Source organism: Triturus cristatus, chromosome 4_2 (genome assembly GCF_964204655.1).
Source record: "Triturus cristatus chromosome 4_2, aTriCri1.1, whole genome shotgun sequence".
Taxonomy (NCBI): domain Eukaryota; kingdom Metazoa; phylum Chordata; class Amphibia; order Caudata; family Salamandridae; genus Triturus; species Triturus cristatus.
The window spans coordinates 15,785,936-15,813,090 of NC_140586.1; the positions used below are offsets into that span (position 1 = coordinate 15,785,936).

General features: G+C 47.9%; 1 protein-coding gene across 6 annotated transcripts in view; it reads left to right on the forward strand.

Annotated features, from left to right (window-relative positions):
- The window catches only part of VDR (vitamin D receptor), a 799,659-nt gene that overhangs the window by 442,999 nt on the left and 329,505 nt on the right, over positions 1–27,155 (forward strand). For all 6 annotated transcript variants that reach the window (XM_085600241.1, XM_085600238.1, XM_085600240.1 and 3 more), the window contains one exon: positions 23,374–23,464. In XM_085600241.1, the coding sequence (XP_085456367.1) occupies positions 23,374–23,464 (91 nt within the window). The remainder of the gene's footprint in view (positions 1–23,373; positions 23,465–27,155) is intronic.

Here is a 27,155-nt window from a genome sequence, read left to right on the forward strand (position 1 = left end):
CGCTTGGCGGACTATGGGTAGAAAGGCAAGTAAATTGCCATTGTACGCTCCGGCGTTGCCAATACACCATCACCCCGAGCTGTCTGTCACCCAGGAAGAAGTGGGTATGGGATTGCTTAGGCAAGTGGGATTTGTTACCATGGGAGATGTATACGAAAATGAGGTCTTCAAACCGCTCGCAGAGTTGACATTTATTCGTAATCAAACGCTACTATTCCAATTCACATATCACCGGCTACAGGGAGCGCTGAAGGCGTTATACCTGACACACCCTGCGGAGCCACCGCAGCTGACCGCTTTGCAGTTACTGATCACGACCCCCACTGCTAAGCGACTGGCTTCGAGGCTATATACAACACTGCAGGAAGACATAGCGGGCAATACACATAAAGCAATGGGCAAATGGAGCAGGGACTTAGGAGATCCGCTGACAGTGGAAGAATGGTCCACTGCCTGCTCTCTTACTGGTATGTTGACACCTAATGGAAATCTGCGTATGCTACACTACAAATACCTCCATCAATCCTATTACACTCCAGCAAGGCTTTGTGAATATGGTCTGCGGGCAGACTCTAAATGTTGTTGATGTGGTGCGGAGGTTGCAGATTTCATACATCTGGCATGGTATTGCGATGCAGTGGCTGGGTACTGGGCAAAAGTGATACAGATGGTGGGGACAATGGTGGGTGTTAATATTGCATGCACTATTCGAATATGTCTGCTGGGACAACTGCCTGGAATACGGGCGAACAAGCAAAAGTTCTGTGTGGTTGCACTGCTTCTGGCCAAGAGACGACTGTCGTTGTGTTGGGGCGGCAGGAGAGCTCCACGGATTAAGCAATGGATTCAGGACCTGACGTATTGTAAAGAAACCTTGCAAACTTATGAGGAGGAACTACCAATGGAGTCTAAGCCTAGAGACTACTGGCAATACTTGGTTCAATACTTACAAACATACCAGGTTGACTAACTGTGATTGTAAGTTCGCACTGTACATGAGGTGATCTCCAGTAACATTGTTAAATTATCCACAATTGATGCAGGATGTTGTTGTACCATGGCCTGTAAGTTGCCTATATGTTGACTCTGTATGTTTTCTATTGTTAACATATGCCAATAAAAAAAAAAAATGAAAAAGTCCTCTGGTGGTTGTGGGGTTATGTAGCTTGCCCTACCGGGCCTGGAACACCATCTGGTTTGCACCCCCCAATGTTGACTGGATCGGCAGCCCCCGCTCACATATTGTAATTCATCTGCCTTATCAGTAGGAGTGATTTCCCCCACAGTCACATTCTCTTTGTCAGGCCCTTCCATTGTCTCGGTGTTCCCCATGCTTGCGACTCAAATCGCTCCACGCAGGCAATGTCATCCGCTGTTCGGAGTTTGACCTCAGAGCCCTCGTTGACACTGACAGCCAGCAAACTATCCAACCTGTCCACATCTAACCCACTTTTGCTCGATCTGGGGCTAGAGCCACCCTGGCTAAGTTCTGCAATTGAGCTCCTTTGAGGATGGGGGTCGAGTCGTGCTTTTACTTTTGTTTGTAGTCTGCTGTGTAAGATCTGGTGAGGAGTTACGTCATTCCTGACCTTGTCGGGAGTCCAACCATTCCTATGCTTCTTGCGGCGTAGTAAGAAATTGCACTCCTGTCTTATCGGCTACTCGTAGACGTGCCGGGAACAGCATTGCATAGGGGATCTGCAACTGTTGTAGCTTCTTTTTGAGGGCCAGAAATGACGCTCTTGGTGCTGCAGTGAAGACCGGGAAAACCATAATCTTACTGTTGTCCATCTGCAGATCTTGCTTTTAGCGGGCTAAATGGAGAATATGGTCCCAGTCCCTAAAATGAAGGAGTCGGGCCACTATTGGATGAGGAGGGGCTCCAGGTCTAGGTGGTCTGGCTGGGACCCTATTAGCTCTTTCTAGTGTGTAGAAGGGGGAAGCCCCTCCGGGGCTACCTCGGTTTTGATCCACTCCTGAAGAAATTGTACCATGTCCGACCGAGCCTTGCGCTTTCTCTGGCATTTACACTTTTCGCTGATTATTTCTACGGTTTCTCCCCTCACTGTCCTCAGCCCGTACGTCCAGTTTGTTGATCTTTGCCTCCACTGCACCGAGAGATCAGGGAGTGTTTTTTCCGTAGTCGTGATGCGCTCCTTAAGTTTACGATGGTCATCCTTCAGAAGACTGAGATCCGTCCCTAATGCATCGATCTTTGCCTCGAGTGCCTCCCGGAAGGCCGTGATGGCCTGCATAATGTATGTCAGGGTGGGCTGCGTAGGAGCAGCATGTTTTCCCCTCTCCACGATCTCATAGTCGTCGTCCGTTTGGGTTCCAGCGCCCCCTATGCAAATGGCGCTATACCCCTTCTTCTTGGGAACTTCCCCCATTTTCCTCTCAAAGGCCCTGCTCTCACAGCGCCATACGGGTCAACTTACTCAGGTGGTGCTTGAACGGCTCTCTGGTTCTCCGTGCTTCAACAAGGTTTTTTTCCGGATTGGCTTTTGGTGCGCCAGTCAGTGGAACAGCACGGTCTCCTGTGGCAGCCTGGGTCAGCTTTGACGCTTGACTGGTTCTTCTTTTTTTTTTTATTTTTTTTTTTTATTATCCGCTTGGAAACACAGACAATTAATATAATCTTGTTGAATAACATTAGAATCTATTGCAAATATTACAGTCAAGCAGTCCCCCTGTATTTAACAGTACTTAACAAGCAAAAAGACAAGCCATTCATTATTACATTAGCAGTATTACTGAGAATAGAGCAAGATCGAATTGGCTTTATATGAGCCAGTTATATACCACTTAGCCTTCCAACCATTGTGTGAATGGGGCCCATATTTGTGTGCCCCTTTCCCGTCTTCTGCTGCCCCCCCGTAAGAAAACGGCTGACTCCAACCTGTGAAGGGCTAAGATCCTTGCTCTCCAGATCATAAAGGTTGGGGCGGCAGAATTTTTCCATTCTGATGTAATACATAATCTGATTTGCGACATTGCAATATATATTAAAGCAGTGACATGACTCGTTCTATTCATTGATGTATCAGTTTCACAGCCCATTATAACTAATTCAGCTGATAAAACCAAGGGGATTTTGAGGCTAACAGTAATAAATGTTTGAACTTCTTGAAGGAATTGGGCCAATTTGGAACAGGAAAAAAACATATGGACATCATCAGTCGCTATTAAGCCGCATCTAGGACAGCTGTGGCCACCCCTACCGCCCCATTTGTATATTTTGGCTGGGGTGTAATAAAGGTCGTAAAGGGCCATATAACTTTGGGAGGGCAAACTCCCAGAGATTAAAACCTTAGCAGAGAGTTCTAAGGCCATAGCTATATCAATATCCGGCTTACAAAATTTGGCTTCCAGTTTAGCTTTAGATTTCGATAAGTCATCAGGAAAGACTGAAAGTAAATTTCTGTAAATTGGTCCAATTCGTGAGTTTTTAAAAATTAGATCCATAAGTGTATTCCTACAGAATAATGTTGGGGTATTAGGTAGAAGTTTAGAAAGGCAACTGCGGACCTGCAGGTATTTAAAAAAGTGATGGGTATCTAGTGCAAACTTTTCTTTTAAAGAAAGAAAAGTGGCCATGTTACCTTCGTATGCCAAATCCCCTATTATCTTAATACCTGAGACCTGCCACCTTATTGTAACGTTATCTTGGAAAATTGAGGGAAGCATTCTGGCTGCTGACAAGGGGGTATAGAAGTTTATATTAGCAATTGGCCATCTACGTCGAACCTTCCTCCATATTGAGTACATGGAGATAATAACTTTAAACTTAGTCTTTTTATAGTAGCTGGGCTCAAGTATTGACGTTAGTGTCCCCTTGGCAGCATATCCTAGCCCGATCTCAAAAATAGATGGTGACCTACATGGCGGAAGATTTGCTCTGTCCCCAAACAATGGAACGGCAAGATATTGAATAAACGCTGACCAGCTATATAAAAGCAGATTAGGAACAGACCACCCCCTCTCTATCCAATGGAAGCTGCATCCATTTTGCGGCCCTGCGTGACTGACGATAACCCCATAAAAACCTATTACAGCATCTTTCTGCCCGAATAATGCTGAGCTGAGCAAATTCTAGGGGAATAGTCCTAAATAAATACAAAAATTTCGGGAGTATCAACATCTTTAAGACATTGCGCCTGCCAAACAGGGACAGATGCAGCTTATCTAGTCTGCATAACGTAAGATTAGCTTTGTCAATAATGGGTGAAATATTCTTATCAGGCAGACTATCAATTGCGGCTGTTATTTCTATCCCTAAATAACGAGTACTGTGAACTACCGGTGCGGTAGAGGGGCCCATTGCCGTCGTTTGAACTACCTGGGTTTTCTGGGCGTTAAGTTTGTAGCCCGAGTACTGGCCGTAATATTTAGCTGCCGTTTTTATTGCTAAGAATGAAGTGGACACATCTGACGTAACCACTATAATGTCATCTGCATATGCTAGAGCTTTAAAATCGACTGTATGGTTTTTAACAAAAGCTATGTTTGGACAGAGTTCAAGTTTACTCAGAAATGGATCTATATATAGAGCAAACAGGAGGGGGGGGAACAGGGACAACCTTGTCGAGTACCCCTACTGATTGGAAAAGAGCTTGAACCCTTTCCAGATATAGATATAGTTGCACGAGGTGTTATATATAAAGACTGCAAAGCATGAATAAAATTGGGACAGACCCCCTTCCAATGTAGGACCCGCCAGAGAAACCCCCAGGCAACCCTGTCGAACGCCTTTTCGGCGTCCAACAGGATTGCCCCAAGGGGGGAGCCCGAGGCCTGGGCCCAGTCTAATAGTGCAATAACACGGCGGACGTGATCCGTCGTGTCCCTGCCAGGGATAAATCCATGTTGCCGAATGGAAACTAGTGGAGTTATCACCCGTGCGAGCCTCGTTGCCAAAATTTCTGCGAATATTTTGTTGTCGGTGTTGATTAGTGAAATCGGACGAAACGAAGCAGGATCCGACTCTGGTTTGTCCTTCTTCTTAAAAAGAATTATAGTTGTGTTGCACCAAGAATCTGGTATATGACCTAGTTGTGCCTCTCTTAATATTTTCAAGAAATCCTCGCGGATCTCCAGCCGGAATATTTTATAAAATTCCAGCGGAATCCCGTCCGGTCCTGCGCTTTGCCATTTGCCAATGCATTCAGTGCGGTTTCCACCTCAACCCATTCTATGGGTGCCGCCAGAACAGCGTTCTCTTGATCTGAAACTCTAAGAGTGTTGAGATCTGATAGAAAGGTAGTGATGTCTTGATCTATATCTCAGTCCCTAATTTCTTCCGTATATAAAGATTTGTAAAACTCAAGAAAAACCGATAAGACAGATTCTGGATTATCCTGAATGTTTCCGTGACTATCCTGTATCTTAGTAATGCGGTTAGCCGTAGCTCGTTGCTGCAATCGTTTGGCGAGGACCTTACCTGACTGTTCACCAAACTCAAACATCGTTGAGCGATACTGAAAGTATTTGGCTGCAAGGTCTTGTCCAAAGAATTCAAGCAAAGAAGCTCTAATAATGGCTACCTGAGTTTGACTATAAGATAGATCACGACCTTCCCTAATCGCATTGACAAGCTGAATTTCTGCAGCAGATAAAGCTTGTATCCTGGACTTAGTCTGATCTTGAGCTTTTTTTTGATGAAAAAATGAAAAACTCTTAGTTTCGCCCCGAATTGCAGCTTTCAATGTGTCCCAGACAATTCTGCTAACGGCTGAATCTCTATTAATATTTAAGAATTCATGCAACCAAGGCCTCATATGGTCTAAATATGTCTGATCTGTCAAGAGCTTTCTCTCAAAGGTCCACACTTTAACGGGTTTGACAATTCCATTCAAAGTAAGGGTAATGACCACCGAATTGTGATCTGAGATAATACGGGGTAAGATTGAAATCGAGGTGTGATCTTGATACTGATCAGAAAAAAAAAATAATCGAGCCGCACCATTTTCCTATGTGGAGCTGAAAAAAAGGTGTAGCCATCTAGGTTTTTAAAGTGATGGTGCCAAAGGTCAGTCAAGGAATGTTCCTGGACTAATGCTTGTACTGACCTAAACACTCTCGGTTTCTTACCTACATACCTTTCCTGGCTATCACAAATATTAAAATCAGCTGCAAGATTTATATTGAAGTCACCACAAAGGCATAGAGGATGAGGCCACAATGCTAACTCAACATTTAGATAGTCTAGGACTTCCGGGTCATCGAAATTAGAACTATAAACTGAACAGATAGTGAATGAGGTACCACTAATTAAAAGCTCGGCAATAACCCAGCGACCCCCATTATCTTGTGATGTTCTAACACAGGATCCCACCCCACGCTTCAATAAAATTGCCACGCCTCTTATCATCGAGGACTGTCGAGAGCACCCAATCAAATCAAAACCAGGAATTTTTAAACAGTCACGACTGTTCCAGGGCACATGAGTTTCCTGTAAACATATTACTTCTAGGTGCAATTGATGAATAATGCTTGAGAATAAAGCTCTTTTCTTGCCATTATTGAGGCCACAGATATTCCAAGATGCTATTCGTATGCTAGCCAACACCATTTTGACACACAGTTATATGGCCCAAAATCATGACTGTAATAGAATAAAAATTAACATAATGAGAGCATAATGAAACACAAGGTATTTTGTTTTCCAAGCTTGTTTTTTTTTTTATCCCGTGCCGCCCACCACCCCCCTCGCCCACCCCCAGTGCCACCCCAACCCCAACCCTCACCCCTACCTCCCCAACCTCCCTGTGAAACACCCTCCCAACGCCTGCAGAAACCCCCCATACAGGGCAACAGGACCGTGGTCCAGTTGATGGAGAAGCCGGTATAGGCCGTGAGGCCACCCCCTCCAGATGTTACCGCTAACTACTGCATGATTAATTAAAGAAGCAGTGCAGAAAAAATCAAAAAATACGACAAACTTAAGTACTGCATCACTACACCCAATATAGTGCATTGCCTTCAATCGTAACCAACGAACCACAACACATGCAAGTATGTCACAACTAGTACCTTTACGGCCTGAATATTATTACTCGACTAAATTGAATCTAAGAAAGTTCGGGCCAGCACTTCTGATTCAAAATATTTTGTCTGAGCTTGATAAGTGACCTTGAGTTTGGCAGGAAAAAGCAAGAAGACCTGTGTTCCTTTCACTTGAAAAGGAGCAATAAGCTGCCGGAGCTGCCACCTCCGTTCTACTGTGGCTGGACAAAAGTCAGGACGTACAAAAAACTGACAATCCTTCGCTGACCTTTGTCTGTCAGGCCTGGCTAGGTCAAAAATCTGCTGTCTAGCTAGAAAATTGTGCAAACATATCAAAATAGCACGAGGTCTATCTGATGTTTGGCCTGCGCTTTTCTTCGGCTTAAAGGGGAAACGATGAGCGCGCTGGATCTCTATGCGCCAGTCCCACTCTTTAACCTCAGGGAATGCCTCGGTGAATAGTTCAATCACAAATTGTCGGGTATCCGTGACTTCTTTACCCTCGGGGACCCCCAAAATTCTTAAGTTGTTTCTTCGGGCGCGATTTTCGATGTCAGACAACTTCCATTGGATATCGTCCCGTTGGGATTGAATTGCATCTAGACTAGATTTTTGGTTTGCTAAATCATCTTCGATTGACGAGATCCGAGTCTCCGCCTCGGTAACCCTAGCAGCCATATCTGCGCACCATTTGATCACTCTTCGTAGCGAGTTTTGGACCCTGCGACATGCCCCTTGTGCCCTTGCACTCTCTTGTCTGGTTTCTTCGCGATGTGCCATAATCGTTTGGTAAATTATTGACAAAGTCATCTCACCAGAAGGAGAGTGTAAATTATTATCAGAACTAGGGCCCGAGCCCGAGCCCTGTATAACGAAATCTTGGGCGTTGGATTGATCCTTCGGCTGTCCTGAAAATGAATAGTCCCATGTCAGAGAGCCTGTGTGACTGCCCAACTCTTGCGGCACCTTGCGTACTGTGGAAAGATCCCTTATTCCGTCAGCAGGATTCAGAACTTCATTGAGGCGCCAATCTCCTGATACACTATCCTCGTCATCGGTCCAGTCTTTGTCCAGTGCATCATCAGCAACTGAGGATCCTGTGTGGTCAGATAACGAATAAAAATTATCGCCATCTGTGTCAGCCTCTTTATTTGAGAGCTTGGAAGAAATAATGTCACTCTGTTGGACTATAGGGAGCGACTGCATGGCCATCAAAGGTGCAATTACAGATGAATCCATAGAGACTACATCTCCCAGCATGCTGCTTGGCAGCAAGTTTACACCAGGCAAAGTTTGAGCACTTGTGAGGCCCCCGCCCGCGTTCTCAGAGTTATTCCCTGTATTGATCTGAGGCAACAAGTCTGTAGGACTCACATTATTGCTGCCCCCCTTGGGACACAAAGATTCACCCATTGAAGGAGAAGCGATAGGCGCGATCTGATCCTTACCGGATTGCCTCGCCGCAACAGCAGCCGGCGATAGAATCTCAGCATCAGCAGGGCTCCGCGGAGTTTCACGAGACGGCTTGACGCGGTTTGAACATCGCGGGAACCGGAGGTAAGCCTGCGTTCAGAGGCCTGGGAGCTGCGCTGTCTGAGCGCTTGCTCTTTGAAAGCGGAGAAGATTGCTTTGATGTGTGAGGCACAGATGATGGCGGTGCTGTGGCTCTCCCAGCTTTAGGAGGATTTCTATTTTTCGGCGGCATCTTGACGTTGCAGCCCCCGAAACTGGTAACCAATTTGTAATGCTGAAAACGCAGGAGCCGTTGAGGGGATTTGGTGGTACAATCTAGCGCCGCTAAACTGTGTCCCAAAAAGCCGTGAGCCGAGAATAAACGTTGTAATACAGTCTTGCACAGCAACCACCGAATCATCGCAGACACCCGCTTCTGTTTCGTGTCGAGAGGATATAATCAGGCTACATCGCTGTAAGTCCTAGCGGTTCATCCAGAGAGGGAGTTGGTACCGGCTTACTCGGCCAGGGTTACGGCCGCCATCTTGCCCCCAGAGAAGACGCTTGACTGGTTCTAGGCCTGTGGAACCCACTGCCCCTCAAAATCCTCTTCCTTCGCACCCCTCCATCAGCTGCAGCTGAATTGGACAAATTGCGCTGTCGTCCCTTCGGCGCCCCTTTTTTCCCCTTGTGACCTTCACCTCCAGCGTCACAGAGGTTTGGGGGGGCTCTGGCCAGTCATCATGTAGTTCGCCACCCTCTTGCTGGCAGACGTGCTCACTATGTTCCGCTCCCTATTGTGTATCAGACCGGAGCCCCTCAGGCCTCATTCTCCAGGTCTCCACTCGGTCAGGGACAGCATATAGCTCTGGAGGCCCAACTCTGGACAGGGGCTGCTGCTACTCGCTTCTCCCCTCCCGTGCTGTCTCAGGAGGTGCACTTCATCACACCGCTGTGCCTGCCGCAGATTCCGCCAGTATAACACAAGCAGGGACTGCCTTCCGGCCTTCCAAGCCCTCTCGCACCGGGGCCTCCTCTTAGCGCCTAGACCTCCACCGCCTCAACACCTATTTCTGCTCTGGCCGGCCTTTCTTCCACGGACACTTGGGGTACGTAGTCTCCCTGCAGTGGCCGATGCAGGTCTTCTGCTCCTAATGAGGCAGTTCCCTTCGGCGTGCCTCCGCCGGAGCAGGTGTCTCCTCCCCGCAGCAGGCCTCACCCGGATGTAGCCGTCAAGCACTCACCAAGGCTCCTCACTACCATGGCCAGTAGACCAGGGGTCTTCTCTCCGCTGCCATCAGGATTCCGCTCCACGCTGCCATTACCTCTGCTGATCTCTACTTATGCTGCTCACGGCTTTCTGCCTCACATGGGTCTGTCCTTCTGGATCGGGGATGCTGTTTTGGCGCTCTTTGCGCTGTTCCTCGCTGGGTTAAATACCGATGATGCAAACCAGGGTCATTTGGCAGTTCGTCCCCAGATTGGCGTGATCGAGGCATATTCCGCCGCAGATATTTTTTTTTAAATAATAGCACCCAGGGCTCAGGATATTTGGTAACTGAGGATGCGCCTGCCGGAGCTCCGGAGTCTGCTCCTGCCCACATCGGTGCCTGGCAACACCCCTCTCTGCTCCCCTCTTGCCTCATTCTGCACCTCTGTTCCTTTTTTCTGTACTTCTTTTGTTTCTTTCTGCAACTCTCTTGCTTCTTTCTGCATCCTCTTGCCTCTTTCTCTACCCCTCTTCCCCCTTTTTTCATCTCTGTTGCTTCTTTCTGCACTTCGCTTGCCTCTTTCTCTGCCCCTTATCCATCTTTCGGCTCCTCTGTTGCTTCTTTCTGCACCCCTCATGCCTCTTTCTGCACCCCTCATGCCTCTTTTTGCACCCCTCATGCCTTTCTGCACCTCTGTTCCTTCTTTCTGTACTTGTTCTGTTTCTTTCTGCACCTCTCTTGCTTCGTTCTGCACCCATTTTACCTCTTTCTGCACCCCTCTTCTCTCTTTCTGTACCCCTCTTGCCTCTTTCTGCACTTCTGTTCCTTCTTTCTAAACCTATTTTGTTTATTTCTACAGCTCTCTTGGTTCTTTCTGGAGCCCCTTGCCTCTTTCTCAGCCCCTCTTCCCTCTTTCTGCACCCTGTTGCCTATTTCTGCACCTCTGTTCCTTCTTTCTGCACTTTTGTTTCTTTCTGCACATCTCATGCTTCTTTCTGTACTTCTCTCGCCTCTTTCTGTACTCAAATGGGAAGTGCAAGCTGTCAAGTTTAAAGGGCTGCGTCCTCTTGTGACTGAGGTATATGTCTACTTGTATATGTATTCTCACATGTGTTATGCATCTGAAGATGGTAGCTTAGAAAGTGGGTAGGTTCTTCTATAGGTTGTTTAATGTTCTCAGTTCTGCTCTGTCATTCAGTTGCACAGGCAGACATGTCTTATGTATATAGGTGTTATAGAGCCCTTCAAATATACTATTGAATACCCATGTGCCCTGTATTATGAGCAGACCGAAATACATACACCTTTTTTACTCATATTTACAGAGAATGCTGTTTGAAACGCAGGTATTCAAGTATTTCTATGGTTATTTTTATGTAACATGTCACTCGGTAAAAGCAGAGACACCTATGCATACCTTCACAGACTTGGTCAGACTTACAACAGTGATATGTTTAGGATTGCTGTTTTATGTTTGGTAGGTAGGCCTAACATTCTGAGCAGTCGAATAATAGTGAACCTTCAAGAAAAAAGTGAGATTTAAGACATTTTGGGAGAAGCATTAGTGATTAGGCTACTTTGTATGAGTCTGTTGTAAGGTACTAGGCTTCTTTCTCCACCTCTGTTGGTTCTTTCTGCACTTCTCTTGCTTCTTTCTGCACCTCTCTTCCCCTTTCTGCACATGTCCTACCTATGTAGGCTTATTTAGAAATTAGCATTTAAAAATCCTTAGAAATTCACTGAAATAGGTTTCAGGGGCATTATAGCTAGACATTAGCATTTAAAAAGCCTTATAAATTAACTGAAAAAAACACATGTTTCTGGGACGTTAGAGTTAGTTGGACATTTCACTCGTGCAAACCCAGAGAAATGTGACTGTTCTAGTTAGTTGAGCTAACTATGACTCGTGCCCTAACAATGCTGTGCTGATGACGTCACATATTACATCACTCATGACATGGTCAGTGACATCACTGATGACATCATCCACTTAATATCTGATGCACCTCCTCACACCCTAATATAACCTTTCATACACCCACTCTAAAATAGACTACCAGTCTCGAAACCGTAGACACAGCAATACCAATTAGTACATACCCACTCACTGATTCATAGGTCTAAACACATCCACTCACTCATGGATATAGACACTCATACACACAGTCACTCATCAATACAGCCTCTGGTATATGCACTCATACAGCCATACAGACACTCAATACTGCCACTCATCCGCAGAGAAACTCTCACACCTAGTCAGTCATCCAAAGACTCAATCACACTACCATTTACTTACCAAAACAGTTATACACACACCACATTACTTACAGCAGTCGGCTCCGCGCCGTTAGTAGTTCCGGTCGCGTGAGAGGTCCAGGGACCAGTCGCGGAGCCACCACATCAATCATCTTCCACTCCTCGGGTAAGTCGAAGCACAAGAAGTCGAAGAAGCATTGTCGCTCTTCGACTTCTCCCTGTCGGTAGGCCGACGCGACAAGGGATGCGGGTGGTGCCCCTCCTGCGGCTCCATGTGCAGAGTCCAAAGGGTTTACTCTGAGTTTCCCTCCCTTCCTGGGACCCGGAGCGTCCCCTGCCCAGCTTCGCCTATTTTACGAAGCAATGCAAGCCATCTTTAGGCAGTCCGACTCCGCCGGCGCACCTTTGGCCCTGCGGACTTGGCTGGGGACACTGGGCCTTCAGAGGGTCCTCTTTGATCCAGGCCTGGATCCTGATCGGCGCCGGTCAACCTGATTACACCTCCCTAGCACCGAATCCACCAGCACCACGTCCGCAGCCAACGCCGGTTGTGTTCCCAGCTGGCGTAGACCCCAGCCTCCACCTCGATGTAGACACGAGGCCGGAACGATGCCGCATCCGGTGCTGACGGGGACTTTTGTGCCCTTGTTCTACCCTGGCTCTTTTAGACCACAATGGCAGCCAGAGGAGGGTGAGGACGACTGAGAGGGGTCTGGAGACCCTTTAACTGACCAGTTGGGTTTTGAACCGGACTGGAGAGTGGAACTGGACGAAGCCAGTTGTCTGGATACCTCACCAGACCTTGGCATGTTGTCTTATGCTGTGGTATTGCATAGGGGGACCGTGGCTCTCGGCCTTGACCTACCAATGGTAACAATGTGGACTAACCTCCTAACAGAGGTGCTTCTACCGGCAGTGAGCTCTTCAGAGCCCCTGCTATCGTTTAATGAAGCCCTCACCGACATCCTTTTGGGATCCTGGTCCAGGCCCAACACAGGGGCTCCTGTGGATAGGATGATTGACCTACGACACCGCCTGGCCCCGCTCCAAGCCTCCACCTCCAAAGGCCCATTCCCTAACGCACCACCTGATAGGGAATCCAAAAAGATGGACCATCTTGGGGAAGAAGATATTTTCTTCCTCCAGCATGGGACTGCGGTTGTTAAACACTGCATGTCTGTTGGGCCGTTACACCCCCTCCGTGTGGATACCACCGACTCACTATGCTCTTATCCTGAAAGTCTCGGGGTGATTCGTCAAGCGGGGGCCGAGAAAAAAGGGGGTCCCAAAAATTGTTTTCCCCATGCAATTTTCCATAGGAACCTTTAGTTGCAGCTACAGCCCGAACTGCTGATCGGAATTACACCAAATTTGGCAAAAAGGTAGCCCTTGGTTCAGAGTCGTGCCTTTTGGTTAAATGGTGTAAATCCGTTCAGTAGTTCCTGAGAACCAAAAGTAAAATCACATATATATCTGTGGGCGTGGTGGATCCGCGCACCTTGCGTGCACCCTCCCGATCACGAGCTGCATGTTAATTTGCTGTCTCCTTGCTGTCAACACTCCAAACCAGGAAGTGTTGGCAGCCATTTTGTGCCTCGGTAGAACCGAGACACAAGAAATCCTTGAAAAAAGTGCGCAAAACGCAAAAAGGGTGCATGGTAGAAACACCCTGACCCCCTAAGCCCACAAGGACCCCCTGGGCCCCAAATTTATTTCTTTATTTTTAAACGTGAAAATGCGCGCAAGGTGCGCGAATCGTGCCGATTTAAAAATAAAAAAACAACAACAAAAAAAAACCTCTAAGCGCGGGCTCCCGTGTTTCGTTGGTAATTAGCCCCCGGGGGGGCCAAGTCCCTGGGGCATATTAGTCTAACCGAGATCTGGTTAAGTGATAACTGCCACCATCTTCAATTACTTTTTCCCCCATGCGTTCGAAATAATAAACAGAAATATGCAGATGTGTAGGGTTGCTTTAGTACATATTGTAGACCTAATTTGCCAAGTCTTAACAAATGCATCCTGCTCAGTGTTGGAGTGTGTAGTCAATCACAGTACAATAAACCATAACCACTTGCTCATCATACTTCTGAACTGCCCCCTCTAGACTGCAACCCAAATTTCTCCTACCAGTTGCATGAGCGAATTCTCCCCTTACACACTGCCACCCAGAATGACCTGATCACGACCCATTCCAACCTATCAATCATTTATATCCGCTCAAAATAAGCAATTGATTTCTTCAGCGCTATGCAAAACTTGGGCTTCAACAAGATAGTGAGTGCTCCTAATAGACTGCTGGTCACGCGCTTGTTCAGAAGCCAGTCCTGAAGACTGCCATTCCCTGGGGCTTTATAAAATTATGTACGGGGGCTCACAGCCCCCCCAGCCCCAGGGACCGTCACCCCGGGGCTTAAATATTCATAGGTGGGGGGCTCAAAGGCCCCCCCAAGCCCTGGGGATAGCCACCCACCGGGGCTTTTCACGCGCAAGCGCACGAGCGTCGCGTAAAGTAATACGTATGTGTTGTGTATGCGCCTGGAGTCGCGTACCAGTCGCATAGCGAGCGCGCACGAAAATATGCACCCATCGCACATACGCGGATCCTACACAACAATCCTAAAATGGCGGCTAGGTTCCGCGCAGTGATCGAGAAAGGTACGCTTTAGGTGCGCAACTCCCCAAAAAAATTAGAAAAAAAAACAATAAAGAAAATAATATAAATATATATAAAACAAAAAAAACATTAGTTTCAATATTTACATTTTTTTTCCCCATTTATATTAAAAATATATAATGTAATTGAAAAAATAAAAAATGTAGAAAATCAGTATCAAAAAAAATAAATATAACTTTTATTACATTTAAAAATTGTCATTTAAGAAATCTTTTAAATCCACTGAAAAAACTATAGGTTTCAGGGGTGTTGAATGAGTCAATATACCTCATCCAACTCGCGCCTGCCCAAAAATAATGCATAGTTAAGATTAGTACTAAGAAACACCCACTCTGCCCAGAAGAACACCATGTGCTCTAGCACCTGATTTCCCCTGCTTGGTCTAACCGAGATCTGGTTAAGTGATAACTGCCACCATCTTCAATTACCTTTTCCCCCATGCGTTCGAAATAATAAACAGAAATATGCAGATGTGTAGGGTTGCTTTAGTACATATTGTAGACCTAATTTGCCAAGTCTTAACAAATGCATCCTGCTCAGTGTTGGAGTGTGTAGTCAATCACAGTACAATAAACCATAACCACTTGCTCATCATACTTCTGAACTGCCCCCTCTAGACTGCAACCCAAATTTCTCCTACCAGTTGCATGAGCGAATTCTCCCCTTACACACTGCCACCCAGAATGACCTGATCACGACCCATTCCAACCTATGAATCATTTATATCAGCTCAAAATAAGCAATTGATTTCTTCAGCACTATGCAAAACTTGGGCTTCAACAAGATAGTGAGTGCTCCTAATAGACTGCTGGTCACGCGCTTGTTCAGAAGCCAGTCTCCTCCAGCTTCTCCGCCCCACTCTACCATCATATCCTACACCACTCAAGGGACACATGTTCAGTTGCGTTCAAGCACTACTAAAGCTTAGCATTGCTAAGTTCATGTCACCTTGGTGAGAGCAGTAAGGGTATTTCTAGAGACACAATAATAGTAAAAGTAGAAAGCTAGGGGGGCGTGGCCTGGCAAGCCACCATGGCGGACGCAGCTTAGTTGAGCTCCGTCCATCCACGCTGTAATCGGACTTCTATCCTTCAAAATCCTGCCCAGAGACGACTCGCCTAGCTGTGCTAATTGCCTCTACTGCCCTGGAGAATGGGGATCCCTTCGCCGGGGTGATTGAATGAGCTGTAGCCGTGTTTTCACCAGATCCCCGAATCGGCAGGCTACCCGGAGCCTGTGGAGTGGAGCTGCAGTGCGGGCCCTGCTCGGGTCCGGATAGTCTATTTCGGTGGGGGGGGGGGGGGTTAGTGCCTTGTGTCAGCTTGCCCAAGAGGACTGTGCCGGTGGGAGGGAGTCGCCACCCCTCCCCCTTCGCTCCGCGGTCGCCATCTTCCTGGCGCGGTGCCGGAGGTGCGGCAGTACCCATCCTGCGGTGTCGCCCGAGTCCCTGCCGAGGGGGCTGTGGTTGGCTTGATGCCCCTGGAGCCCGCGGAGTGTGGCTCTGTCTTCTGCTGCCGATGAGATCAGGCCCCAGAGGAACAGACCGAGCGAGACTGCGGCTGGTGAACCGAGGTCGGGCCGTGACCTCAGACGGTGAGCGCTCCTGCTGATACCCCTCTCCCTCCCGCCGTCAACGTGGGATCTGCCTTGCCAGGGGGCCAACTTTAGAAGCACCAGAGCCCCTGAGTACCTTGGGGGCAGGATTCAATTGCCTTGTTGTGCAAGCTGAGGAGACGGGCCCCCTGACTGTCACGCTTGGGGCCCCGGGGGCACTTAGACTGTACAAAGGGCCAATCTGAGTGGACCCCCGCTGCCTATCCCATACTGCTTGCGGAGAGCTGCGCTCTGTCCCGAGTGGGCGGTGATCTGTGTTCCGGGACAATGGAGTGCCTGCATCTGGCTGAAATCCACTGTCCCTGCTGGCATCCCCCCTTGGAGAGCCTCCCCAGGTCTGGGGTGCCCGGCCCGGTGCGCTAGGCTGTGGTGGCTGCCCTCCCTGTTGACCGACCCTAAACGGCCATATCCTCTGTCCACGCCCGGCACAGTACTGGGGGCCGTGCCTCTCCGGCCTTGGTTATCCTTGTCCCGCTCAGCACCTAGTTGGTGTGGGCTCATCGTCCCTAGTGTCGCTGCACTGCCCGGGGCCTTTCCTCCAGATGGGCAAGGGCAGACCAGGTGGGGCTGGCCCCAAACAGGGCAAGATTGACCAATTCACTACGGCTACTGGGGGCACTGCGAGCGGGGATGGGAGCAGCTCGGCTCCGGATAAAGCGGCCCACCTGGCGGCGATCAACCGTGCCCGAGACATGCTGGATGCATAAATTGGCGCGGTGCGGTCCGAAGTCTTTTTGCTCCAGGACCTCCGCAAGTCAGTGGATCGGATCACTGAGGCTGAAACAAGGGTCTCAACGGTGGAAGATTCTGTGACCTCCCTTCAAAAGAAAGTGAATAAGCTCACGGTCGTGACACAAGAACTGGCCTCTAGATTGAAGGATGAGGAAGGTCGCGCTCGACGGAACAATCTACGCTTCATGGGCCTGCCCGAGGGCTGCGAGGGGGTTTCCATGACGAACTTCATCTCTAAGTGGCTCACGGCTATCCTACCGAACGATCTCCTATCCTCGGCCTTTGTGATAGAGCGGGCGCACAGGGCCCTGATGCAGAAACCCCCCCCCCCCCCCAAGCGCGGCCCCAAGGCCTGTCATCGCAAAGATCATGAACTACGCCGACCGTGATGCTATTCTGAGATTCGCCAGGTCACATAATCAATCAATCAATCAATCATTGACACTTATAAAGCGCGCTACATACCCGTAGGGTCTCAAGGCGCTGGGGGGGGGGGGGGGGTGCCGCTACTGCTCGAACAGCCAGGTCTTCAGCTTCTTCCTGAAGGAGAGGTGGTCTTGGGTCAGGCGCAGGTCGGTCGGGAGGGAGTTCCAGGTCTTGGCGGCCAGGTAGGAGAAGGACCTTCCTCCTGTAGTCGCTCTTCGGATGCGGGGGACGGTGGCGAGGGCGTGGTTGGCTGATCGGAGGTGGCGTTTGGGAGCGTAGAAGTTGACTCGGCTGTTGAGGTAGCTCGGGCCTTGGTCGTGTAGGGCTTTGTGTGCGTGGGTGAGGAGGCGGAAGGTGATTCTTTTGTTGACGGGGAGCCAGTGAAGGTCTTTCAGATGTCCGGAGATGTGACTGGTTCGTGGGATGTCGAGGATGAGTCTGGCTGAGGCGTTCTGGATCCGCTGGAGTCTCTTCTGGAGCTTGGCGGTGGTACCGGCGTAGAGGGCGTTGCCGTAGTCCAGTCGGCTGGTGACGAGGGCCTGGGTGACGGTCTTCCTGGTCTCGGTGGGGATCCACCAGAAGATCTTCCGTAGCATGCGAAGGATGTTGAAGCACGCCGAGGAGACGTTGTTGACTTGCCTGGTCATGGAGAGGGAGGAGTCCAGGATGACGCCCAGGTTTCGTGCATGGTCTGTCGGTTTGGGTGCGGTGCCCAGGGCGGGAGGCCACCAGGAGTCGTCCCAGGCGGAGGGTGAGGAGCCCAGGATGAGGACCTCCGTCTTGTCCGAGTTCAGTTTCAGGCGGCTGGTCGTCATCCACTCGGCTACCTCTTTCATCCCTTCGTGCAGGTTGGCTCTGGCGGCGGCGGGGTCGTTGGTCAGGGAGAGGATCAGCTGGGTGTCGTCGGCGTAGGAGATTATGCTGAGGTTGTGTTTGCGTACGATGGCCGCGAGGGGGCTCATGTAGACGTTGAAGAGGGTGGGGCTCAGAGATGATCCTTGGGGGACGCCGCAGATGACTTCGGAGGCCTCTGACTTGTACGGTGGTAGGCGGACTCTCTGTGTTCTTCCGTCGAGGAAGGAGATGATCCATTCCAGCGCCTTGTCCTGGATGCCGATGTTGCTGAGGCGCCGTACTAGGGTGCGGTGGCAGACCGTGTCGAATGCCGCGGAGAGGTCTAGGAGGATGAGGGCCGCTGTTTCTCCATTGTCCATCAGGGCTCGGATGTCATCGGTGGCGGCGATGAGGGCGGTCTCATAAAGACAGTTTTGTACATGAATCCCGTTCTATCATGATATTTCCGGAGTATACGCGCCTGGTCCAACAACAACGCCAATTCTTCATAGCTGCGAAGTACAGACTTCGAGAATTGAATATACAGTATATGCTGGATGCGTGTAGTTTGACTCCAAGTCCCTTTTTTTGGACACCCCTGAGGCGGTCTTCACTTGGACAGGTGAACGCCCGCAGCTCCAAGCGAACTCTCCATCGGCATTAGACTTGGACTCCTCTCGAGGCTCACGGAGTCATAGGCCACGACGCAACAAGTCTCGGAAGCGGCGAGAGCCAGGGTCGGACAGGATGTCAGCAAGCCCTAAGCGACCGCCCTGAAAGCTCCGGACTATCCCGCAGACCACAAGGCAATCTGTAAGACACTGTAACTGTTTTAATTTACATTAGTAATATAGCTCTCTGGGCGGGCGTGGGAGCTCGACCATGGGCTGCTAAGCCAAGGACTTATTGCACTCCCCATTTTCATAGAGTTAAAGGGTGGGGTGGGAACCTTTGGTGCGATATCAGGGGGTCCCCCGTTGGGGGTCCGCTGCTCTATGCACCGCGACAGATGCTCCTTGTTTCTGTCAGTGTCGGGTGGGGGGGTGTTTCTTCAAGTGTTGTAGCTTTACAGTATTTATGCGTTTTAGTTACATGCAGACAGGGGTTCTTTTTCTTATTTTCTTCCATGCAGATCTCCTTGCTTTATCCAACTCCTACCTAGGACTTAATGATACCGGGTGAAGTAAACCCCTTCGGGGACCTAACGGTGGTCTCATGCAATGTTCGGGGATTATTGAATAAGGTGAAACGAGGTGCAGTCCTACGACAGGCGAAAAGGTATGGGGCAGACATCCTGCTTTTACAGGAGACCCATTTACTGGGAACAAAAGTCCTGTGCCTCGCCCGCTTCGGCTTTTGTCACATTTACCATGCAGGGTTCACTAGGGGTTCCAGGGGGTTGGCTGTCCTTATCCACTGCAGGGTTCAGTTTCAATACACAGCACATAGGGCAGATCCGGGGGGGCCGATTCCTTTTCATCAAGGGTATGGTATGGAGAACAGATTACCCATGGCAGTATCTATGCTCCCCCTCCATTAGGGTTACTTTTATTGACAAACTTTTGGGGGTATGGGGATCCATTCCAACTGACTTGACCCTGCAGGGGGCAATTGGAACGACACCATGGGGCCTTTAGATCTACAGCGCAACTTAAATACCCCTCAACCATCGCGCCCAACTAAACTGCATACATTGGCATCGACATTGGGCTGGGCAGACATATGGCGTGAATTCCACCCTACAGAGCGGGATTACACATACCTTTCGGCGGTCCATGGGTCGCAGTCCCGACTAGATTATTTTTTTGCCCCTCAGGTGTTTCTCCATAGATTTTCGCAGGTACAGCATCAACCCTGCAGATTGTCCGATCATTCCCCGGTCACTATGCAATTTCACACATGCTCATGCAAGCCCCCATTCCGTTGGAGAATGTCCCCTTGGCACCTCCATAGTCCAGTCTATCAAGACATGCTCAATACGGCTATCACTACTTATTTGGCAGACAATGGTCCCTCTGCCCCCTCGCGTACCACTCTCTGGGAAGCCCTCAATCCGACTGTCCGTGGTTCCGAAATTAGCTATCGCACAAAAGAGAAGCGTACTCGCCGAGAACAGCTTGACACCCTAGAAACGCGCCAGGCAGCCCTATCTTCCCAACTCAGCTCCAACCCCAGCCCCATTCTTTGCCGTAATCTGATCTTCGCACAACAGGAGCTGCATCAATATTTATTAAATGAAGCCAAGGAGATCTGGGAGGCGTCACAACATCGGATATATCAGTGGGGTGATAAATCCAGAAAAAGCTCCACATACTGTGCCAAGCAGATGGTACCCCGGCCGTTACGCCCACTATTTGTGGTCCAGATGGGTCCCTTTACACGACACCGGAGGGTGTTGAGGAGGAGTTTGCGAGGCACTTCACATCCCTATATGCCCGGAAGGAGCAGATCTCTGCCGAACTCATTGCGGAATTCCTAGTGGACATTCCACCTCGCCGGCTACCCGACTCCGTCCGGGAAAGGCTAGAGACCCAAATCACATTGAATGAATTGACTGGCGCCCTCAATGCGCTACACCCTGGTCGTGCCCTGAGTCCCAAGGGGTTCCCCATGGAATTCCTCTGATCACACATGGCTCTTATGGGGCCTCATTTATTGGCGACCATCGCAGTCGCTACAGACTTGGCAAGTTTGCCAAGGTACTGGCGACACGCTGAGATTGTGCTTTTTATCAAATCTTGGTCGACCTCCGGAGGACCCATCTTCTTACCGCCCCATTTCCCTTATCAAGTTTAAACCCAAATTGCTAGGGAAATTCCTGGCAGATCGCCTTAGGGGGTGTATCATGGACCTGATCCACCCTGATCAGTCTGGCTTTATACCACAGAGAGCCACTATGCACAATATCAGACGAGTCCATAACGCCAGCGCTGCTGCCCCTATCCTGGGCTGACCCGCTGCCCTATTGTTAGCGGATATTGATAAAGCATTCGATTAGCTGAGCTGGGTCTATCTTTTTCAACTGCTCGAGGCGATCAATTTTGGACACCGCTTTTTGACATGTATACGCCTGTCATATACAGACTTGACGGCATCAGACCAGGTTGCGGGACACTGCTCCCGCTCTTTTCCGATCCAGAGTGGTAGCGGTCAGGGCTGCCCACTATCTCCATTGCTTTTCGCCCTAGCAGTCGAGCCTCTGGTGGCCTGGGTCAGAAGCGACCCGGTGCTCAGGGGGTTCGATTGGTCCCGATCACGGTCAGATCGTATAGCATTATACGCTGGCGACGTTCTCTTTTTCATGACAGACCCATGGTACTCTGGACCCCGTACATTGGAAATTCTTAGGGTATTTGGTGACACCACGGGCCTCCACGCCAATCCCGCTAAATCCATCTTCTTCCCAGTGTGTGGACACCAAGGCTGTGAATCATGGGCCGCACAGCTCTCCCGGGCTCAGATGGGTTCAAATATTTGGGGATCTACATCTCCCCGTGCCCCAAGATTTCATGGACACACAATATTACCCCATTGTTAATCAGTCTCAAGAATGAAACGACGATATGGTCCGCTCTCCCCCTTTCCATCTATGGGCATTCAGCCATCTTTAAGATGGTTTCTTTGCCTCGTATCCTATACTGCCTTCAAAATTTTCCTTACCCTCTCCCTCACGCTTGGTTTGCACAGGTAAATGCAATACAAAAAAATTTCCTCTGGGGTGGTGGAGCTGTTCGCGTGGGGCTCCTCACTTGTGCACAATCCACGTATTGTGGGGGGATAGCGGCAGCTGATATTTACTCCTACTATGTTGCGTCTCAGATCCTTGTAATTAACCAATGGTGGTATAATTCTCCTACAGATCCGGCATATGCTATTGAGCACGCTGCAATGGAACAAGTACCTCTTCTCCACCTATTATATAGCTCCACACGTTTAGACCATTTACCACTGGCTGCCAGAGTAGCCATACAGTTATGGAGGGCCAAGATCAGAAAAATGGGGTGGAAAGGGAAACTTACTCGACAAACTTCGTATTATTGCTTTGCTGTGATGTATATTTCGTATCTGCTGAATCATGTGCTGTATTATGGAGATTGACAACTGTCTGCATAATGGTTGTATTACTGTTTTACCTGCATGTTCGGCAGGTATTGTTCGTTATCATAAACATGGTTATCGATGCAAATATTATCCCTATGCCCACACATGTCATTGTAGGGCTTATGCCCGTTATGCTGCAAAATAACCAAATAAAATTTGTTTTAAAAAAAAAAAAGTAGATGGCTCAAACTGATCCTTATGGACAGGTGTTTTGCCTGTAAGAGGGGGGATAGGTTGCCAGCACTACATGCATTGGTGGACATGGAGTGATAGTTCCTCCTAGGCCGTTTGTGAAATAGACTCTGGGACTGTAGTTCTAAGAGTTGATGTGATCCCTTAACTCCTTGGTTTTCCAATTTTCCCTCACCCATCGCATTTTTGGAATAACAAAAGTCCGGCAAGACTTCAATGCCAGATCTAAGGAACTGTAGCATTACCCTTCAAAACAGCCTTGGGTCAACCACATATACATCATTACTGGCCCTTGTCCAAAAATGGACACGTCTGCCACAACTGCCAGGAGCTGGACTACTCCGTTGAGGCCCAACAAAGCGATTGAAATCAGCTGTCGGTTGTGCTTCCATACATAGGCGACGTGGCACTGTATTTTCGGGATAGGGGTGAAAACAGATCTTCTGAGGATGTTCTGTATCTAGATGGCAGAGACTGGATAAAAAACATTATTGTATGGAATGGGACATGAATAATTAGCAGCGCTTCAGGTTGATTGAAATTTTTCCATTCATCACCTTTGCACTTTGAAATCCGGGCTTAATGTTCTTTTTAAATATTAACTCCTCTATGTCTGAGGAAGGAGCAGTACAGTACTGTAATGCAACATGATGGGGACTACATGCAGAATGTGAAGTGGGGCTGCTGAGCCCCCCCATATTTCCCAGATATTCACTGGCCTTGGGCTGCATAGACGCTGAAATTGCTGTAAAGTTGAAATTGCTTGATGCATTCCCTATATGTACTTTGTAATGTTAGGTCATAAACAGTATATATTTTAAGCATTACTAGGAAACAAAAAACATTATTATTATTATTTTTTTTATTTTGTAGCCTCCGGTCAGGCGCATTACCAGATCGTCTTCTATTCAGACACCAAGTTTTTCTTCAGACAGTTCCTTGGATGCCTTTAATTCGTCTCCTGGTAAGATGCAAATTAGTAATAATTTTTTTATAAAAGGTTGAAATATATTGATACATACTTTCTTGTTTTGGGTTCATTGAAATGCAGTAATGGGTGGGTTTGGTAATTTTAATTATTTTCTCAATTATGTTCTTGTTGTTGGTTCTTTACATTGAAAATCATATCCATATTGATCTATGCCCATATTTTTTGTTATGAAATGATACACCCAATCGAGTTCCTACCCTCTCTCTCCATATATCACTAAGAGCATGCTGCTGCATCATAGATTTAAAAAAAGCTTGAGATTTCGGGGTAGGTATAGCCCTACTACTACAAGATTTATCCACCTTAGGGTCTAAGATAATATTGAAATCTCCCGACATTATCACTGGGTCTGAGAAATCTAATAAGTTAGTATATACAGATTTTAAAGGTTCACAGTCGTCTTGATTCGGCCCATAGCATCCTACTAGAGTAAATGAATGGTCTTCTACTCTTAAATCTGCTAAGATCTATCTACCGGACTTATCCATACGGGTATTCACTAACCTCATCCCAGCACCCTGTTTCTTAATAATAATTGCTACTCCTCTTATATTAGCTGTCTGTTTTGTACATTCTATCTGCTGAACCCATCTTAGTGTTTTAAACAGCTGCATACATTCTTGTCTAACCAAGTGTGTTTCCTGTAGAATTAAGATTTGTGCTGGGGAATCTTTAAGGTATTGCAAAATCCGGTCCCTTCTACCCCTTGTACGGAGCCTGTTGAGGTTCCATGATAGAATCTGTATCATCTTCTACGCTACCCTTCCCATGTGAAAACTACCATGTTGCAACTTAACTGAGGTCTGTATATTTGAGGTTTCTGAGAACCCCCCCTACTTCCTACTGGGCCTAGCATAGGCCCCCTTTTCTTCCTAGCCCTTGTTACAGTGCTCCGCAGCCTATTAACCTAAATTTAAAGCACATCCCTCTGCTAACCTGCACCCCCTTAACTAGGTCGCATTGTAAGATCTATGTAATTTTCTCTATGCTCTCCCCTCCTCATTAATTACTTCAAGGAGCTCATCGGTTTCATTAACAGTTTTCAAAAAGTACATCGTGTTATTATACATAACTCTGAGGGCGGCAGGAAACTTTAGCTGTGCCGAGGCACCTACTCTTCGAAAATCCTTGAGACGTTTTCAAAGCTCCTACTGTCTATCCAGCGTGACCCGGGCGAGGTCAGACCTGATTTCGAAAGAAAAATCCTTACCCTTTAGGGTTTTCAATTTTAATGCACTCGATAGAATTTTTTCTTTCAAAGTATACGTTTGAGAATTCAACAGAATTTTCCGTGGTTTTATTCTATTCAAATTTTTGGGGAAATGGGTCCCTATGTATTCGCTGAATATCATGTTCAATGTCTGCTTTGCTTTCTTCTATCTGGAGGGAGTCCTTAATTAGGTATGCTACAAATGATTTCAAGTTTTCCCCTTCCTGTCCTTCGGGAACATTTAGTATGCGCAGATTGCTTTTCCTCAAGCTGTTTTCCAATTGTTCTACTTTCTCCTTCAATGCCTGTTCCCCTCTCTGCAGGCTATAATCTCCTTCTTGCTGATATTTAAATCCGCCCTTAATTCCCCAACATTAGTTTCAAGTAGTTGGGTTCTCACTGTCAAAGAGTCGATTTTCTTTTCTAGGACTTCACAGGCACTAGACAGAGGAAGGGTCTGTTAGTACTGCCACCGAGGGACTGGAATTAAGCCCCCCCATTTTAGCCAAAGGTCATATTTCCTCCATTTTCCTCAAAGTTACTACACAGGATTCTAGAATTAAGGGAGAAAGGGAGTACGACCTCCCGAAAGCGCGTAGGGGTGGAAAAAAGAACAGGGACGATATTTTACATAAACAATTTAAAGTAACTCCTTCCCTACTGACCTTTTTTTAAGGTTCTCCCGCCAGTTGTTACTCTAAATATGAACCCTGAGATGTTGGAACAGGGGGCAGCTGCATACTCAGCAGGGCCAGCAATAGAAGGTATGTCGGGAAGTGTGGCAGATGACAAAAGAGACAGATGCTAGAGAGAAAACAGTAGTCCCCCCTGAGAGAAAGAAAATAGTAGCCGGTAATGATCATAAGTTGCCTGATAGTAACAAGGGTACCTCTTCCTCTACTGGGTTACCCGAGCAAGCAAATAAGGGCATAGATCGGGGTTTGGATACTGACACTCCTGATACTGATACTCCTACTGCTAGGACCAGTGGAGGCTCAATGGAAGATATTGAAGAATAGATGGGAAGATGTAGATCTCAACAACATAACCCTGGAGAAATTAAGGGAATGTATATAATTAAGTGGTGCATGTTTCCTGGATGCAAGTGTAGTAAAGTCCTTTTAGATTCCGTTAAGAGCCGATAAATAAATAAAGAAATTAGCAAAATGCTGAAGAGACTCAGGACAGGGTACCATGAAAGGACCTAGAAAGAGAATGCTGTGAATTCCAGCCCTCACAACAACTTAGCCAAGGTTTTCCCTAGGCACATCCCTAGTGTATTCCCTAGGCTGCTTTCAAAAAGTTTCATGAGTTAGTTCCCCCAAGTAAGTAAGTAAGTAGCATATTTGTAAAGTGCATGAATGCCGAAGCGTCTTGGCTCGAAGGGTGGCGTGTCGAGTGTTATCCAGGCAAGTAGCAAAATTATTTGGGGGAGTAGAGCCAGCTCTGGATCATTTTCGTAATCTAATGCCTGTTAGGCTGTAGCATAATGGTGATCGGCAGCATGTTCCAGAGTTTGGCTGCCGGGTAGAATAGGCTCTTCCCTCCCCATCTGGCTTTTTGGATTTTAGGAACCTGAACTAGCCCTGTGTTGGCTGATCCGAGACTCCATCGTGGGGAGTACCAGAGGAATAGTTTCTCCATGTCCAAGGCTCCCTCACCATATAGTGCCTTATGTACCAGACACAGGGCTATGAATTCAGCACGTTGTTTAGCCAGTGGAGCTGTCTAATGCTACCAGAGATGGAGTGGTATTCAGGGATGTCAAGTAGTAGTCGTGCTGGGGCATTCTGCAGTAGCTGTAATTTAGCTATCTGGTACTTGTCAATGCCCAAAAACTGACTTACCCTAGTCTATTTTTTATTGGATTAGCACACTTATTACCATTTTTCGGAGGTCCTGTGGGAAGAAGGGCAGAATCTTACGTAAGATCATCAATAAGAAGAAGCAAGCGGAAGTCAGGAGATTAATCTGCCCTGTAAAGTTTAACTGATTGTCAAACTTTACTCTCAAGTTTCTCACCTTAGCAGATGGAAGGGAACAGATCCCTGCCTCTGTTGGCCACCATGCTTAGTTCCATATAGGTGGGCCCTCCAAAACTCCATGACCTCTATTTTATATGTCCTCAGTTTAAGGAAATTCAGATTCATCCATCCCATTGAAGGAAGTGACCCGATTAGGGCCACCCGGGTCACTCACGACCACCTCTCAGCCTTCCATACAAATGAAGAGTTGGTCAGACAGCAGAGAATACAAACCAAGTATATTTATTCAGATACATTCGAGCGGAGTCCAGTCCGACCAGTCTCCTGGGATTGCTGCTGAGGTACTAATTTCAGCAAGCATGGCAATACATTATGTACAATTCGGAACCAATAAAGACACGCCCTGACTGAAAATTTCCAGTTGGTAGCAGTTGAATAAAAGGAGGTACAGAATGATGAGTTTCGATCC